At 36.2% G+C, this 18,192-nt stretch overlaps 1 protein-coding gene across 3 annotated transcripts in view; it reads right to left on the reverse strand.

The window, feature by feature from the left end:
- Positions 1-6,266: 6,266 nt before the first annotated feature.
- The window catches only part of PDE10A (phosphodiesterase 10A), a 140,283-nt gene continuing 128,357 nt past the window's right edge, over positions 6,267-18,192 (reverse strand). For all 3 annotated transcript variants that reach the window (XM_088142912.1, XM_088142907.1, XM_088142916.1), the window contains 5 exons: positions 17,990-18,162; positions 14,472-14,583; positions 14,023-14,103; positions 12,778-12,866; positions 6,267-11,450 (listed from right to left, as the gene is read on the reverse strand). In XM_088142912.1, the coding sequence (XP_087999038.1) occupies positions 11,336-11,450; positions 12,778-12,866; positions 14,023-14,103; positions 14,472-14,583; positions 17,990-18,162 (570 nt within the window). In that variant the 3' untranslated portion in view covers positions 6,267-11,335. The remainder of the gene's footprint in view (positions 11,451-12,777; positions 12,867-14,022; positions 14,104-14,471; positions 14,584-17,989; positions 18,163-18,192) is intronic.

Raw genomic sequence — 18,192 nt, forward strand, 5'->3', positions numbered from 1 at the left:
CTTTGGAGGAAAGCTTTCGATAAAATAAAAGAAATAATTAAACTATTGTAATTTTCCCTGTGGAAAATAGATTTCACCTTAAGAATGAAGGCAGGCCAAATCATAAACATTTATTATCTTTTGTGGGAGCAGGGTAAGAAAAGCCTCCACTGATTTTTAGCATAGGTTCAATAGTCATTCTTCCTCCCTAGTCTATGAAAAGGGCTATAAATGTAAAGAAGTTCTCAACAACTGATAATCTTTCATTCCTTGTGTCCATAATAGTTTAACAGATATAAAAGCAATATAACTGTTAGCTAGCAGAACATTTTATTTTCATTTTGCACCCTTCAGGACAGAGATGGGAAATTATTTTAAAGCTGTAGCTATGTTTAATATAAAACAACTATCTATTGGCCTTAGAATTTGGGGGTTGGAATCAAAGTGACAAACTGATATCATCAGAGGGAATGTAGCTAAACCTTTCAGCTCCTTTTTGGTTGGGATGGGTCATTTCCAATGAAAGTTCATTAAGTCTAGGGGTTCTTCTAAAAAGGGCTGTAGATCCATCAGGGTAGCAGGATACCTCCTCCATATTCTCTCACCACTTTTTCCCACACACCAAGCAGATGTGTGATTTCACCAGGCCTCAGCTTTCCCATCCTGCTGTCACGCAGTTACGGAGAAAGAGAAGGATATCTCACTTCGTTGACAGAGCTACACAGCCTTCTGGAAGAGCTGTCCTCAAGGCTTAAAACATTTTTAAATACCATGTAGTTGAAAAACAAATCTTTTAACCATTTAATTTGAGGGGACAGCTCTTGGGGGCAAAATAGGGCAGAAATTGCCCAACCCTGTCTTGAGGAGAATAGCAATGCCAGTAAAATTGGTAGGAACACCACATTATGCAGTGGTAAAGAGGCAAGTATAGCTGAATGTTATATATGGATTCAAACATCCATTTGAAGAGATATAATTAGATCCTTGGAAAACATTCTTCACTCATGGCAGGAATTTTAAGCTTCCTTCTTACAGAAAAATAAACATCAATTTAATTTTTAAAAGCTAACAACCCACGGCCAGCACCACCACCATTATTCTATTGCATGAGTCTTCTATAAAGCTAATCAAATTCCCTTTGTCAGCATGAACAATCCTTACTGTTTTGGGGATGGGTCTCTAAATTTCAAGTCCTTTTTAATTAATTAATTATTAATTTATTAATTAATGGACTTAATTTTATGTCCTTATTTTGCAAAAGGCAATGCACAACCTTTATTTTCAGTGTATCGGGGAGGTCCCTGGCCATGCCATGTACAGACCCTCAGCAAGCTGGAAGATATGTTTCCCATGTCTTCCCTCTACATTGACCACTGCCCAGTGACCAAGAGTTATAACATTTTGTTGGCATTTAACTTGGCATGCACTGGCTTTCTGCACTTATTAACTTTCAGCTGGAATCAGGCAGCATCAAAATTGATGAAATAAATAAATAAATAAATAGCTCTGAGCACTAGGCACAACAGAGATAGTCAGCAGAGGAATGCTGCACTTGTCTGGAAGACTTACTTTGCATGTAACATGCCTCCTGGTGATTAGACTAATATTTTCAAGGCGACTATGTTCCTTCCCCACTCAGTTTAGCACCCCTTTCTCTTCTGACTTTGATCTGTACAGTTAGGTTATAACCTCCATAATGGAAAAGAGACACTACAGACTCTTAGCTGTAGACAGACTTAAGTAACTCAGGCTTTCCTATCACTATGTTGTTTTCCTAAATAAAGCTTATCTTTGCTGGGTTCTTGGAGGTCCCTGAGTTTGCTTCCCTTCCTGCAGATGCTTTGTTACTGGGCTAGGTAACATCCTCAGTGCATGGGGGAATGGGGATAAATAAGGGTAATCAAAGGAGAAAAAATATCCCACGCAAAGACCAATCAAGGAAGAAAAAATACGCCAATCAAGGCTGATTAGACAACCCCACAAAAGAGCCAGCTGTTATAAACTCTACTCCAACATCAGGAACACCACAGTTCAACCCTGAGCTCTGTATATTCTCTACTATGAAAAGGTTACCTTTATTTTATTTTATGGAAGCGCCAACCACAAGAATAATTTCTTACAAAGATAACCCTAACCTTAGGGGGTTTTTTTCTCTACCACATTCCTTCCATTGAACAAAGCTATTTGCTAACCAAATAACTTTATCATTTCTTGTTCCTAAGATTTTACAATAACAGCAGGCACAGTTCCATATATAAAAATATACATATAATTCTATCCTGAGTTTTGGAAATCTGTGGTGCTCCTGTGGAGCTCTGACATCTTACTAGTCTACCTCTAGTCTTAAAGCTCCTGATCAATAAAAATAAATACATAAGGAATTTAAATTACAACAATGTACAAACCAGCCTTGTGTAGAATGAGGAGACTGGCTTCAGTTCAATTGTGAAACCCCAGATGAATATGCCATCAGACTTTCAAGAGTATATATTCTTTTCAAACAGGGAGAATATTGCATACGTGAAGATTTTCTGAGATAATTGAATTTTTGAGTCATTTTGAAGAATAAACTCAAGAGCTCCTTTGAAACCTATGGTCAGAACTTCAAGTCCCTTTATAATGTATAGACATCTGGAGGTAAAAAATTTATTCTGCAGAGACTTGCCAATGGACTCAGATTAAATCTGCAGGGCTAGGTGGTATATACTCATAAGCATTTATAGACCTATCTCCCACTTTCTTGATATTAAGCAACTAAATGAACCACCAGAAATGCTTCTCAAAAGTTGTGCATTTTCTTTATAATATTTATAGTGCAAACCTACATGACAGTTTTCAAAACAGAAGTCAGGTTTGAACATTTGGACAATGGAACCATGCCTCCTCTGAGGAAAGTCTAACATGTTGATCAGATGCAAAATCTGCAGTCTGCAGAGCAAAAGAGATATTTCCAAGCACCATCTTGAACTATTTTAAGGCCTGTAGATTAGAATAGATCAGAATACTTAAACTGTTTTGGTGTAAATGTTGCTGTGGACCTCTAGGTGGAGCGCAGAGCCTGCATTCCAAAAGTGAAGAGAGCCAGGATTTAAATTAATTTGAGTTCAGTTAATATGATAATATGACTATTCTGTATTTAACATTTTTCTCCTACTGTCACATTAAGTTACCATTCACAACAATTTCTGAACGCTCTCTGGGATTCGTACTCAAGACTTTGGAGCAGGGGGTGCATTGGCTCTGAAACCATAGATCGTATACCTTTAGAACAAGTCCTCCTAAGAGTCTACTTAGGAGGACGTATTCTAAAGTCCTGCAATCTTGCAATCCCATAGGCAAATAAGTTTAAAAACACTCACTTGGAGTAACCAGAATTCTTCAGTTGCAGCTAATTCAGCCTGTAAGCAGAAGGATTGACTTCACTGAATGATGAGGTTAGCTGTGACTTGAAACATTCAGACACCTTGATGCAAAACAGCCATCTGAAAATGTCCCTGCTGGTTTAATATTTATGTGTTATTCAAATTATCTCCCATCATCCTTGGCTACTGACCATGCTGGTTGGAGTTGATGGCATTTGGATGCCAACAGTTAAGTGGGCTTCCCAATTGTGCTTCAATCTGTTAACAGTTGTTGCAATGCTTCTAGTCATGTCATGTAAAAAGTGTTTGTATATGTAGAGAGGGAGGGAAAGAGAGCGTGTGCACATAGTATCATTTGCATTCAGCAGCTAAATGGCAATTTACAGTAGTGAGAGGTTTTTGTGTTTTTTTTGCTTTGTGTGTATGAGAGACAGTAGGAATAACATTAAAAATAAGTCATAAGCCCCTTCAGACTTTCATGCACCTCCTTTGTATAACCTTCTCTCCCTAAAATGACCTCCAAAGTAAAACACCATGATTTAAAACAGTCATTTCCAGAATCTAACAAACCTCCCTCCACATTTACAATTAATTCAACCAGTTAAAGACAGAACAACATTATAGCACTAGGAATACTATGTCTGCTTTGAAAGCATTAAAAACTTTTTAAACATTTACCTCAGCTCCAACTGAGCAGGCTGAAAAGACACCTTTGATGGAACAATCTATCTGATCCAGAATCTCTCTTCTGAATCCCTGTGTTGACACTCCTTTGATGTCCTAGCTGTATGTACCGCTATGAAAATCCCAAGGAATTTTTTGCTTGGATTATTGCTTTTGCCATTACAAGTAGCAGAAATTACCATGGCTCCAGGCAGTACAACGGATGGAGTTGTACTTGTACAACGGATGGAGCCTCAGTACAACCATCTTACCAATTAATTCCTTATTATCATTTAGCAAATGGCAAGATTATTTTATTTCTCTGTTTTATATCATTTCAGAGCTGCAGCAAAAAACTGGATTTGGTTTTCATCCATTACATTTCACTGAAAAATAACAAATTCGATTCCTGCTAACAGTTTCAGCTTCAAGTAAACAATACAATTACTATTCTGTTTGGTAACTTCACCTTTCTTGCATTGGTCCTGTTGGTCCTGCGAAATAGCTATCCGTTTCCTCCCCTCAAGGTAATCTACAAATCTACAAAAGTTAACAGAGATTATTTAAACTGAGCCCTAACTTACATTTCACAAGCTCCATAAAGTCTCTGGCATATCTGCTTTTAGCCTGATATGTTGGCAAGGAAACCAGTCAAACATTCCAAGTTCTGCTTTGTGGCTGTTAAGCAACACTGCAGGACGGCAAAGCCTCATGAAAAACAAAGCGTTCCTATATAGCACATTTCTACACGGCAACTTTCCTTCACAAAGAAATATTGCATTTAAAAAATGCAGCTTATTTTTTCGCTGAATCCTCTTGCTGAAACTGATTATATCACTCAGCAAGTGTGATGATGAGTGCATCAGGCAAGGTGAATGACATAAGGATCCAGCTGTAGAAATGGCTAAAAAAGCAACAATAAGTTTGTGGCTTGCCACAGAAATCCCCAAGTTGCTCACGTCACTTGTTTGGCAAAACTAACCAAGAAACATTTGTAGGACATAGAAATGCTTGTTGCTATTATTGATCCACTGTATAATTTTCTATTTTGGCAAAAGTGGATGAATCTGAGTCCTCCTACGGCAATACTTGATCCCAGGAAAATGTAACAAAATATAAAACTTGTGTAGGCATACCCTGTGCAGAATGTAATTACTTCACACATCTATATACTACTAAAACTCATATTGTGTTTATCTGTTTGTCCATTTGTACCCTCAGGTTAGCCCGAACAGTGCATTATACCGCAACAATTTTTGAATCAAGGTACCTAAAATCCGCTAACTTAAAGAATGCATAAAAAACCCAGGACCCATTGCTCCCGTGGAACTGCAGTTTCCACGATGTTCAGACCTGTTTTATTTGCAAAGTTGTGGCTATTGCAGCATCCCCATGGTGACATTATGATGATTTCCAATGCTCCCTGCCAGCTTTCCACACGGAAAGTCAGTGGGGAAGCTGGCAGGAGGTTGGAAGTCATTCCTGCTCCCACTGCTTTTTTGCTCGCCTGTGGTCATTCTATCTGTTTAGGTAAGTAAATACTGACTTATTATCCACTCAAGGAAAAGGATGTCAAGCCATTGCCTGATACCCTATGCTACTTCCCTTCGTCAGAACTTAAGGGAGGAAGCCATTCCACAGATGAGCCTAGGATGCAGATTCCCAGAAACCTCTGGGAAAACATCGTCTTAGGAGACTAGAGCAGAGGCCTAATTGGAAACTGGAAGCTGGTAGGGGGAGAGACAGGGACTAATGAGTGAACGAGACAAAACAGAGACAAGGTAAGGAAGGTCACCTGAGTGTTAAGAATGCCCAAACTACTGGCAGAGTCTACTCCAGGGGAACTCTGTTGGAACAGCTGAGATGGGGAAGGCAGCTGTCCAAACTAGCTAGTATTTTGTGGTGGTGGTGGTGGTGTTATTTCTTCATTTTTCTTTTCCTTCTTCCCTAAGCTCATAAGGCATAATTGATGAGGACTAGCTTGGCAGCCATATCATTCGTTAAACTCTGATCACCCCCAGATAAAAGGCGTATGCTGTCCCCTGATGGCAGCACTTACCTGCTTCTTAAAGCTGCTCTTTTTTGCCATGTACATATGCCAGCCCACGTGCAGATATACGTGTGCACACCTGAATGTCCAAACTGTCCCTCCTTGCCCTCCCCGCAGAGGCCCATGCGAGCATTTAGCACTGGTATTAGAAACAGTCAATAACAATAAGGAAAACTATGAAAGGCTTTTCTTTAAAAAAAATCTGTATTCCATAATATTCACAACATTTGTGTTTTATCTATATTTATATATAGATAAATATTGAATTAAAATTATGAACAGCTCTAAATATTTTATGTATCGTACATATATTTATAATTACATATCCACAGAAGATACCTTGCTGCACCACAGCCAGCTGTTAAAGCAGAAATAAATTTCACAATAGGACCCCCAGATATGCATATATCCTGACTGTTGGGTTTTTTTTGCAAATTTATTTACAGTTTACTTAGATCATAATAAATGGTTGTATGCTCTATTATATAAACATAATAAAGATTTGGGTTTGTTTAAAATACAAAGACTGCAAATGAATACATGAAAAAATACATACCAGGTACATTATTTATAATTTATAAATGCAAAGTTAAGACCTCTTAAAATTATTGCACTTGAGTATTTCTTTTTACAAAGAGATTTCTCAGCAATCATTCACACACACACACACACACGCACACACTTTTCCTCAACTCCTTGGATATAGTGGATATTGTTGCCTTGAAGTTGTATGTTCCCAGTACAACTTGGGTATACATGGATCAAATTTACAACACATTAATTATGAATGTTTTGAATGCATGCACTGAGTATACCCTCATATTATAACTGAGCACAGTTTTTGGTCAGCAAGCATAACGTTTAAAAGAAAATTATTGTGATGTGTGTGTGTCAGATTGGACTATCAAATTATAATGCAAAATTCTAAGTAACAGTTAAGGGAAATTTGTGTCCTTTGAACAAATACATTCATCTGATACATATGACACAACATGGGAATTACATCATAATTTCAAATTTCTGCGGGATGATCAGAACTGCATGATTTGTTGCAGGCCTGCTGCATTTTTTCAAAAGAAAATGCCATACATATTATTTATAGTTTCAGCACTGGCTGAACAAATGACTCATACATGCTAATACTACCCAGAAAAGAGAAATATTTCTGGTTATGTAATCTATGTAGAATCATTGTTCCCCTGAGCTCCACACTGCATGCCTTGTGTCAACTGATTTGTATATTTTACATCCCTTATTTAAAAATTATGCTAGTGTACTCTTCTAGCAGTTCTACAGAGTACAACCTAGACCATAATTACAACAAAATATTGCTGCCCATTTAAAAGTTACTTAATTACACCAGTGCAATTTCCACCAAGCAATATTTGATATATTATGCATATTACAATGCTTTATAAATATAAAGGTACCACAGTCAAAAGTGTTTCTGTGATCTACTTTAAGCTGCTATACCCTTGATAATGCAAATTTCAAGATACGCAGCAGTGAAATAAATGCCCAATATGGATATGTTATTTAGAACCTTATCACATTTTACTCAACCTTTGGAAATCCACTCAAGATGAACTCTTGTAAGATTGCACTAGTCTTGGTGTTTATTTCTAACAATGACCAAGGAGTGGGAAAGGGTACAAGTTGGACAACTACTCCCAATCTGTGTATGGGATCTTAAGGACAAATAATACATGAGTAGTTTCTCAGAAAACTTTTCTCATTCTATAAAAGAAATGTAAAAGTAGAAGTTCAACAGATTTTCTCTATATTCATACTGAAAGTATCAACCTATAAGAAGATCTGATCTAGAGACCAGAGAAAGAAAAAAGAAGCAATTTCATTACCAAGAATATTGTGATGGTATTTTAAAAGAAATTAAATGTATTATTCTCACATCTACCAAAGCTTGGTTAGTGCAAGATTCTACAGGAGAAAATAATTTATTTTGTTTTGTTCTTCAACACAGACATTAATATTTGTAACTTACATTTTTATATTTCTCCTATAAATTACTGCCAGCTTGTAGCATTCATTTACCTGAAATGATCCAGATAATTAAACAAATAAAGATGTACAAGTATCTTAAATTGTAATTTGAACTCAGAAAATGGCTTGGGACAACAAATGTATTTTCATATAACCAAGTCCAGGAGAAAAAGTGATCTACGTACTTCACTAGATATGTAATACATTCATAAACTTATTCCTGGCAGTATTATATTTTTGACATACTTTTATATTTCAACTCTGATGAAGCAGACTGAGGTGGAGCAATAAACAAATATTAAAGGTAATTGAAGCTACAATCCTATGGTCCTATGAACTGACCCTGGATCACAGCATTGATGGTTAAGTTTGGAAAATATCTAAAGGGGGTTAACAGGGGCTAGATATAATCAATGTCATAAATTAAAGCTAGTTCACATTCTGAATAACAAATATTTTTAAAGAACCCCTGCTGATTGTTTAAGGGCAATCTGATGTCTGGCCAGCCATTTTTCATAACTATTAAAATATAGTCACTTGTGCAATGACTGGGAATAGTGACTATACATGCTATATAACTTCTAGGATATCTAGAGGACAGTACACTGAATAAATCAGACCAATCTATCATATTACAAACCAGCATCCCCAAGTCAGCTATTCTTTAAAAACTTTTCCTTAACGCTTTTCTACTAGCTACTTTTTATGTTGTGTTATGATACACATATACACACATATCCTGCATATTGTGTGTGTGAATTATGTGTTCATACACAGAGTTATTCAGATGAACCAAATTCATTCATATTTGGTGTATGCTTTCGTTAATACTTCCTTGGTTGTGCCATACAGTAATATCTACACAACAATGAACATGAGTAAGCTGAATACCATGAAGATTAGGCCAGAGAAGGCATGTTTTCAAGAAGCTACATCTTTCAAATACCTGCCAGATCAGACATATAGCAAAAGCTCTAGTATATTTGTGCAATTGTATTTCTAACCAGATAGTGCACATTTATGAATAACGATATTCCAGGAATGGAAATAAGCATTCCCTAGATGCTACTAAACCATTACTCTCATCATTCATCACCATGAGCAACTAGTCAGCCAGGAGCTGTTGTTCAGCACGATCTGGAAGGATATAGGTTTCCCCTTCTCTATTGTATGTGCTCAATTGTAACCTACACCAAAATTCTTTGGGTCCTGACCAATAAAATAATTAATTAAAATGACATTGGACTGGCACAGTATAACTTGTATAATATCATTCATAATTAACCAGCTAAAATACAATTATATTCCAGAGAGGTAGCCATGGTAATCTTATGCATGAAAAGCAGGAAAAGCAACAAAGAATTATTTGTCCAGAATCCATTTTAGGATCCATATCTCAGTTTATAAAGTTAGCTATTTGCTTTCCAATACTTTCTTCATTTGACTCTCTCAGCATTTGATAGTTATGTTTGGAGCACTGTTGCATGGTGCATGACAGCTCATGGTTCCAGCACATGTCTGCATCTTGAACATAATGTCGGAATGGGGTATATAATGGTGATGTATATGCATTGTATATACAGATTTTGCAGAAGAGGCCCATATGATAGACTCATTTAAATGCTGTATCAAGTATATGAATGAAGCCTAGTCCAGAAGGAAGGCTCTCCTACTGAGAGAGAAAGAGAAAGAGAGAGAAAAAAGATTTCCATTCAAGTCAACAGAAGTGTTCACACTGAGGTCAGTGATGCTAGGATTAAACCTCATGGCTTATCAATACATCATCTAAAACTAGATTAAGGTTAACATATTTCTACTAGGTGTAAAATTCAGTTCTGCAAAGAGGTATAGACATTAGGACTGTACATGCTTCAAAAGTGATTTGGAAGAAGCTTTTTGGACCTCACAGGAGCACAGCTTCTTTTGGGTGTCCATTAAAGCAACTTAACTTTTTTCAGGGTTTTGTGTGAGCCTGGGGGAAAAAAGACATTGCCCCTTTAAGGAGCCAATTTCTTAAACTTAACGCAACTTTTAAAGCAGCCACAACTTTTTTCAGACTCACATGGAAACCTGAAAAAGAAAGACTATTTAAATGAATACCAGAGGTGCTGTGCTCATTTAAGGTATAAAACTTTCCTTCCTTCCTTCTCACATTTTCAAAGTGTGTACAGCCTAACACATACGGAAATATATAATGCAATTATGTGCAGAATTGGGACCAAAATCAATACAGACTTCATTCACAGTATGTAAGTGCAATGGTTTACAAATCAGCTTTCTTGTTCCACAGGCAACAGTTTACAAGACTAGACAATTTTTTAAAGGTTATCTGGTAAATGGAGATTCAAAGGGAGAGGCAGAACCCACCCAGTACTAGTGAGCAACACAGAAACTACTAAGAACATGTAAGTACCATTATGACTTCTAGAGATTATGACTATGTCTGGAAGGTCCTATTTTTTGTAAACTAGCTGGGATTTGGAGGCATCCATCTTTAATATTTGTTTAAAAAATGACTGGCTTTTCCTGACAGATTTCTGCTACCACATTTGAAATTCAACCCATTACTGTTACTAGGGTTGAAAAGAATGTCTTCAGGTACCTGATAGGATACTTACAACCAGAAGTAAATATTCTACTATTTCCAGTGTAGAAATGGACACTTTCCCTAAATTATAAAATCACTAAAGAAACACTGATATAGTCTTCCCAATGTCTAATGTGTGCAATAAAGTAGTTGCTTTGTGATGCTAATCAAATAACTTTTGGAGTCTAGTATCTGGAAGTTAAGCCTCCCATTTGCAGCAAGATAAATTCAAGTACTGTAAACTCAGTGATAGTTTCTGCCCCAGAGATTTTCTTCTGGAACTCAAAGATCAAACAAAAACATTTACCATATCAGTGTGGAAATGTCCTATTTGTAGTCTAGACTTCCCCAGGTGAGCCTGGTATTAAAGCCAATCACAGTATTGTGTAATAGTAAGTAAAAGTACCAGTGAAACCTCCTTACCACAAAGACACAATTTAAAAGCAACTCTAGGTTAGCCCTCCCAGTCCAATCATTTTGAAATTAAGGCCTCAGCAAAATAGCCTATAAAAAAGCCAGTCTCTTATATTTACAAGCCAACTTTTGCTTTGATAGTTGAATTATCACTCAACCTTGTGTTCACACTGTATCACCAAGGAAAAGAAATTTGCATTCAGACTTTCCAGTTTGTATTTGCAGGATTTATCCTTTTAAAGGGCTAAAAATAGTGTGGGAGCCTTAAATAAATGTGGATCAGTCATCAATCTTCACAGGAATAGAGTCTGGTTCAGAACTACTGGACTGGGAGGGTATCCATCCATAAGCTTCTTCCCCTCGTATCACTTTTTCCCATTGTTTGAGATTTTCCCTGGAGAGAAAGGAAAAACATAAGATTACTCACTTTTCAGATATTTTATTGATATATCAGTATACAAGAATCAAAGTAACTTTTATAAAGAGTGATGTCATGATTCATTCTGATATCAGCTCCTCTTTCACAGAGGCAGGCATGACGGTTGATCTCTTATATCTGGGCTTTCAATTCTGGGCGAACTTTAAATGGCAACTGTATCATTAATTACTGAATGTTCAATATAAAGTTGAAAAAGTGTGCCTTTATCCCCCGGGTGTGGTAATTTAATTACCAATGCCAGAAAATATCATCAACACTGCTTTGTGAATAGTCATCTACTAATGTTGCATACATTTAAGTTTCAATGTCACTGTTTGCATTGCATTTCCCTTTGATCTCCCCTATGACCTCTGTATAGAACTATGCAGGCGGGTTAGTGCATTCACTACCATTTTTGGTTTAGAAGTTGAAAAAAAAAACAAGAGCAACAGGATACCAGGAGGGACAGCTGGTAGCCAAAACAAAGTGAGCAGCTAAAATGTCAGTCTCCTTCTCCAAATTCCATGGTAGTAGAAAGACAACTTCTGTTAGAAACTATAAAAGGTAATCACAATGCACTTTTTTCCCTCTTTTGTCTTACCCTAAAAAAGTCTTGGTATGCATATAGCTCTCTACATTTAGAGCACCAAGCTCTAAAGAGATTGAAGAATTTCTTTTGGTATGTTTCTTGCAACGGGCATGTGACAAATCCGTGTTACAGGTAAACTAGGAAAAAATATTCTTACGGTAATTATGCATTTTTTAATGCTTAAAAAAAGCAAGAAAATGTTTCAAGGCTACCCCATAACACTTCTAACATAAGCCAAACTCCTTCTAGTCTAGGTTGAAGGTGGTATATTTCATATCACATTTTAAAGAAAATAATTAAAAAGGCTTAGCAGTAAAAATCAAAATGAAGTGATTAACCTGGTTCACTAATCCTTATTTAGTAATAACTTTTCATGCACCTGATGAATGATGTGTCTTTTCCACAATATCATAATCCTAACTGTATTATAGAAATTATTCTATTGTGTTATCCCTCCACCTCCAGGTTTCTTTTAAACAGCATATATTCTTAACATAAGGACAGAAAAGAATTAAAGAAATTATGCAGGCTCTCTCTTAAAGCAAATAGCTAGTTAAAATTATTGCATCTGATATACAGTACCTCCCTCTTCGCAGTTTTTTACACTTCTGAAAGAGTTCATAAGTAGGAATAATAATTTAACATCCTTCCTTGTGTGGAAGTAAGACTATTTAATGACTTTCAGTTGACTATTCAGGACAAATTCATATTTACCTGCATGCTCGAAGTAGTGGTCCTGTGGGAGGGAGGATCTGTGTGAGTGTAGTGTAGCATGGCAAGGCTACCGCATTATAGAACCCAATCTGGAAAAAAAGAAATAATAAGAAGCAAAACAATATTAAGTAACTCAGAAAGGCACATAATTGTTTGGCAAGGAAACTACTGATATTAAAAAATACTTACTAAATATGTGTTCGTAATAATGCCAATCTTAAGAATAAATACCTCATATACCTCTCGAATCTCTACAATGTACAGTAACTCAAATGTTTCAGTGTTGCCACTTGCCAGTCTAGAACTCAAAATTTGCAACAGTTCCTAAATCTGTCATCTTTGCTAACAGAATGTTTGTCATATATTCTCACTGTATTTTACAAATGCATGTTAAACCCCCTCTTTCTTTCTAGTAAGCAAGCAATGTTCTTCTTTCCTTGCTCTGGATTTTTGTGGAATGAACATTATTCACCCCCAAATCAATAACTAACATTGCATTTTTCAAGTGATCGTATCAGAATTCCAGTGATACATAGGAATTGTTTATAATTAATAAACATAGGTTTCCTTTTTACTTTCAATATACAGTGGTACCTCAGTTCACGAACTTAATTCGTTCCATGACTCTGGTCGCGACCCAAATTGGTCGCGACCCGAATCAAATTTCCCCATAAGGTTCAATGTAATTACGGTTAATCCGTTCTGAACCATATGTATTTTTTTTAAAAAACCACAAAAATATGACACAAAATACAGTACGAAGAGAGAGAACGCTAACCTTGCTTGACACGACTTCTGGCGTGGAGGACAGGAAGGCGGGTGGGGAGGTGGTTATTGCTTGGAGGGAGAGTCCCCCTCCCTACAGGAAGCCACGACCACATGTCACGGGAGGGAAAATGGCCACGGATCCTGTTCGTCACCCGATCCGGCATTCGCGAACGGAGGCAAAATTTTGCGAACGGAGCTGTTCATGACCCGAATTGGTCGTGAACAGAAGCGTTTGTGACCTGAGGTACCACTGTACATATTTTTTCTATTTCTAAGGATATGTAATTTGGACCATTTAATTGTCCAATAGTATCACCAAATCAACACATCAACACTTCAAATGTTCATTTGATGTGTTCATGAACATCAAGAATAAAAATGTTCATTCTTTTGAGAATTATGAAGAGTTTATTAATTTTAATTTAATTTAATTTAATTTTAATAATGCTTCCAAAATTTAGAATATTTTAGACCTACCTGGCCTTGAGGAACTTCATCTTTCTTATCTCTGTCCATCATAGGTATAGGCTGAATACCTAACTTCTTCATTTCATCGCCCTGAAAGAAAAATAAAACTTCTTGAGAATAACCTTCATTTATTATTCTTAATCAGTTAGCTCCCAATAATCAAAATTAAACATATTAAATATATAATGGAGGGAAGAGGATAATTGAATGCAAATATAAGGTTGTTATGTAGACACTCTTCTCGGTGTTTATGAACTGTTTCTTAATTTTTTTTTATTATTTCTGCTTTTAAAGTGTAAGCTGCCCAGAGTTGTTTGGAGTCAGGTGACCTCTAAATTATAAACAAAGAAGCAAACAAATAACATTGTCTACTCTAATTAATAGTTTCCAAAAGCTTAGTCTCTTTTCAAATGTCTACTGATAGATACGCAAATAAATCAATCATGAAATGCACATACCTCAGCCCAAAACTCTGCGTATATATCACTGGCTGTCAGCCTGGTAACATGCCATAATTTTGTCACAGAACATAAGTCACAAGCTGTCATCATCAAGCCAATCACGCGATCCCTAGAATATAATAACTTGTGTAGCTGAAGCATTTATTTGGCTTTTCAAATATATCCTATACAAGTAATTGATATTGAAATAATTCTGGTTCAAAGGTAAAGCAGATCAATTCAGATAAAAAACATAAATAAAAAAAATTGTGTTTTAGCAGCATACTCAATGCTAAGGATAATTAAAACTATTAAAACCATTCAAGAACAAAACAGATGTCTCCTGACAAGAAGAAGATAACAATGAAGACATCTAGTAAACCTAGCTTGGAAGAAAATACCACCACATAGGCATACCATACCACCAAAAAGACTCTAGTCCAGTGTTTCTCAATCTTAGCAATTCTAAGATATGTGGACTTCAACTGCCAGAATTCCCCAGCCAGCCATGGGAATTCTGGGAGTCGAAATCCACATGTCTTAGAGCTGCTAAGGTTGAGAAACACTGCTGTAGTCACTATCTGCCAAAAGGGAAGATAAAAAGGCAACAGAATAGGTTAATGTGGCTTCATGCCAACTCAAATATATTATAGCATAACATTTCCCAAGCAGTGTTAAATAAGAAATAGAATAATGATCCTATGAAAAAATATCCTTGATTCTTGAATCCATATTCACCTCTGCAGTGTTTTTTTGTCTTTGACAGATTTTTGCTTCTCTGATGTTGTATACCTATAGAAGATCTTTGAAGATCTTAAAAAGTATATTCTTACTGTATAGCTAACATATTATGCAAAATACTCTGTTATATTAATAGCCTGTAAAAATGATTTCCCATAAAAAGTCCATGTTATATGCCAAGGAATGCTATAAAAGTGTAGGTGGATTCTTTAAAATCAGTGACATTCTAACGATGTGAAATAAATATATGCGGTTGTATTTTCTTAACCTAATTTATCAGAGCACTGATCCAAACTGAAATATGAATTGCTGTTGAGTGGCAAAAATCTCTCCCTGTCTTGCTTTTTCTTTTACTTTTATCAGTAATAATTCAGCTCTTTCTCTGCCCAAAGAACATAGCATCCATAAAGTGATCATCATGAGCACAGCTTAAAAGGGAAAAATAGACAGGGGTGGCACTGATGACAATTGCTATATATATAAGTATTTTTAAAAAACAGAGCATTAATAAATAACGCAAAATAAAATATTCCAGACCCATCAAAGAGTCTAGAAGAAGGGAATCTTAACAGACAGGACAATATAATGCATGCATACTTTTGCCAACCCTGCTCTTTTTTTCTTTATTATTGAAGATATCGTCCTGAATCAACTCTATACATATCTTAAAAAATAAATACACTCAACCTATTTGGTTGTCAAGTGAAGCATTTGAAAATAAAACAGTGCAATATAAAAGGTGAACAGATCAATTCCAGAATGCTTTTGAAGTTTAGTGTTATATGAAATTCAATCTTAAATCTTACAGACATTGCACTGTAGATAATTTTCCCTTGTCAATTTCTTTTTGCTAAGATTAAGCCTCAGACTTTCAGATAACTTGACAATGCTTTAGCGAAGAGTGTTACTGAATTTCAGCAATAACTAAGGCAGGGCTCGGTGGACCACGCCAGTGCCTAAGAGGTACAAGTCCATCCATGGATCTTGCATTGCCAACCTTTGCACTAATGCTGAGATATAGCAGCGGGCCTTGGAGTGTTGGGTGTGCAGGTTTTATCTCTGCTTCATGCTCACATCCAACTCCATTTAATCAGGTTTCATTTTCTACAATACTGGTGTAAATTGAGCAAAACCAAAATAATTATGTTAGAGCCCCTCCAAACATAAAGGTTGGAACTACTTGAGATTGGAAAGACCAGCTGATTAACTACTGGCTTTTTAACTCCTGAGCCAGAAGAAACACTGGAAAAGTAGTGTTTTCAACAGAAGCTGAAAGACAAGCAATTTCTTATTGGTGGGAGCTTCAATCTTGCTCCACCTTCTGAACCCACATGGCACCTTGCCGCCATTTGCCACTCTCTTCACCTACTGATTGGTTGGGTTTTTCCATCATTATTAGGTATTCTCTTCTGAAGAATGCTCAGCAAATGCTGGTTGTTACATCAATTCAGATGTTATCCAAATACTAAGAATTGTCCAACTGTCACAGCAATATATATATATGTTGTTTCAAGCACAGCTGTTTGTTATAAGATGAATGTCGTGATACTGAATAATTCTAATTGTTTTGCAGCTGTTTTGACTATTGCTATAGCTGCTAATGCTCCAATAACTATAGAAAAAACTTTTGTTGCCTTACTCAATGATCTCTGTATTTTGATTTTAGATCCCAATATTTTACAATCTTTTCCAGTTCCTTTTGAGCTAATCTACTGTAATTGGTATGTCCATAAGTAAAATTTGCTTTTCCTCAACTCCAGTGATGTCTGGTTAGTTGTATTCTAGATGTTTGTCTGTCTGAATCAGAATGATCATAAAAATTTTATATGATCATTCTGGGGCCCATAATCAATATTAAGGTTGTCCCAATACTTTGGGGCATCAAATCCATTCTTTTTACATAAGTTTCAGTGTATCATTTTTGCTGCACAATCACATCTTGTCTAGGCAATTTTGTTACAACTGCTTATTAGCTGGTCAACAATTTCATCTTTCTCTTTGCATAACATACACTTGCTCATTTCCAGTTGTTGTTTTTTAATTTCACTTTTTATGGCATGTGCTGCTAGTGCTTGTTCTTGTGGGCCAAATCCTTTGGCCTCCTTCTTGATGGGTTCAATGTGAAGTTGTTGCAAAGTTTTGCCACATGTATTACTACACCCACATAGTGATTTGTTGGGCTTTTCTGTTGTTGATGTTGTTACTATTTAATCTCACCAAAAATACAAACATGCGGAAAGAAAAACAAGAGGTAGGCTAAGAAGCTAGCTGGCTGCCAATTTTGGCATTATCCCACTGTTCAGTTGAATGGACTATTTCCAGCTCCATAAGAGGCAGCAGAAAGAACACAAGAAATTTTGCTACATTTATGCAAATACCAACAATGATCACAGCTATGATCAATCTTCTATTTAAAACCTCGGCATTTGAATTACCTAGTCAACTCTTTTATCACCTATCATCACCTGTGTCTATAGATTAAGGTAGCAATGAAGTTCTGATTATTTGTCTGAACATGATAAGTCAGAAAGAAGTTTAGATTCTGTTTGTCACTAGGACTGTGAACAGGTGTATCCATTCCAAGCTCAAATTTATCAGAAAGTTCCTGAGTGCACTGTTGAACATATGCCAACAATAAAATACCTCTTGATTTATGAGGGTTCGGTGCATATTCCTCATAATGTTTTATATACTAGACTAATTATATAGCCAAATACAGGAAGCTAAATGTTTAGCTTTCAAAACAAGAAAACATGATTGAGATTTCAAACTATAAATATTCACTTGTATTTTACCTATGTGCTTGGTTTTTAAGATTCAGTGATCTTGTCTGTTGCAGCTCTTCCAGCTGTTTTCGGTTTCCAAAGTACAGAGCAAGGTCTGTAGCAATAATGGCTTTGCGGATAATTTCCAAGACCTGTTCATACTCACTGGAGTTCAAATTAGAGAAAATATTGTGGCCTTCCAGCTAGAAAAAAACAAAATTAAAAGATATAAA

This window comes from Python bivittatus, unplaced genomic scaffold (assembly GCF_059951505.1).
Source record: "Python bivittatus isolate LINGU-HERP-01145 unplaced genomic scaffold, Pbiv_v1 ctg000020_np1212, whole genome shotgun sequence".
Taxonomy (NCBI): Eukaryota; Metazoa; Chordata; class Lepidosauria; order Squamata; family Pythonidae; genus Python; species Python bivittatus.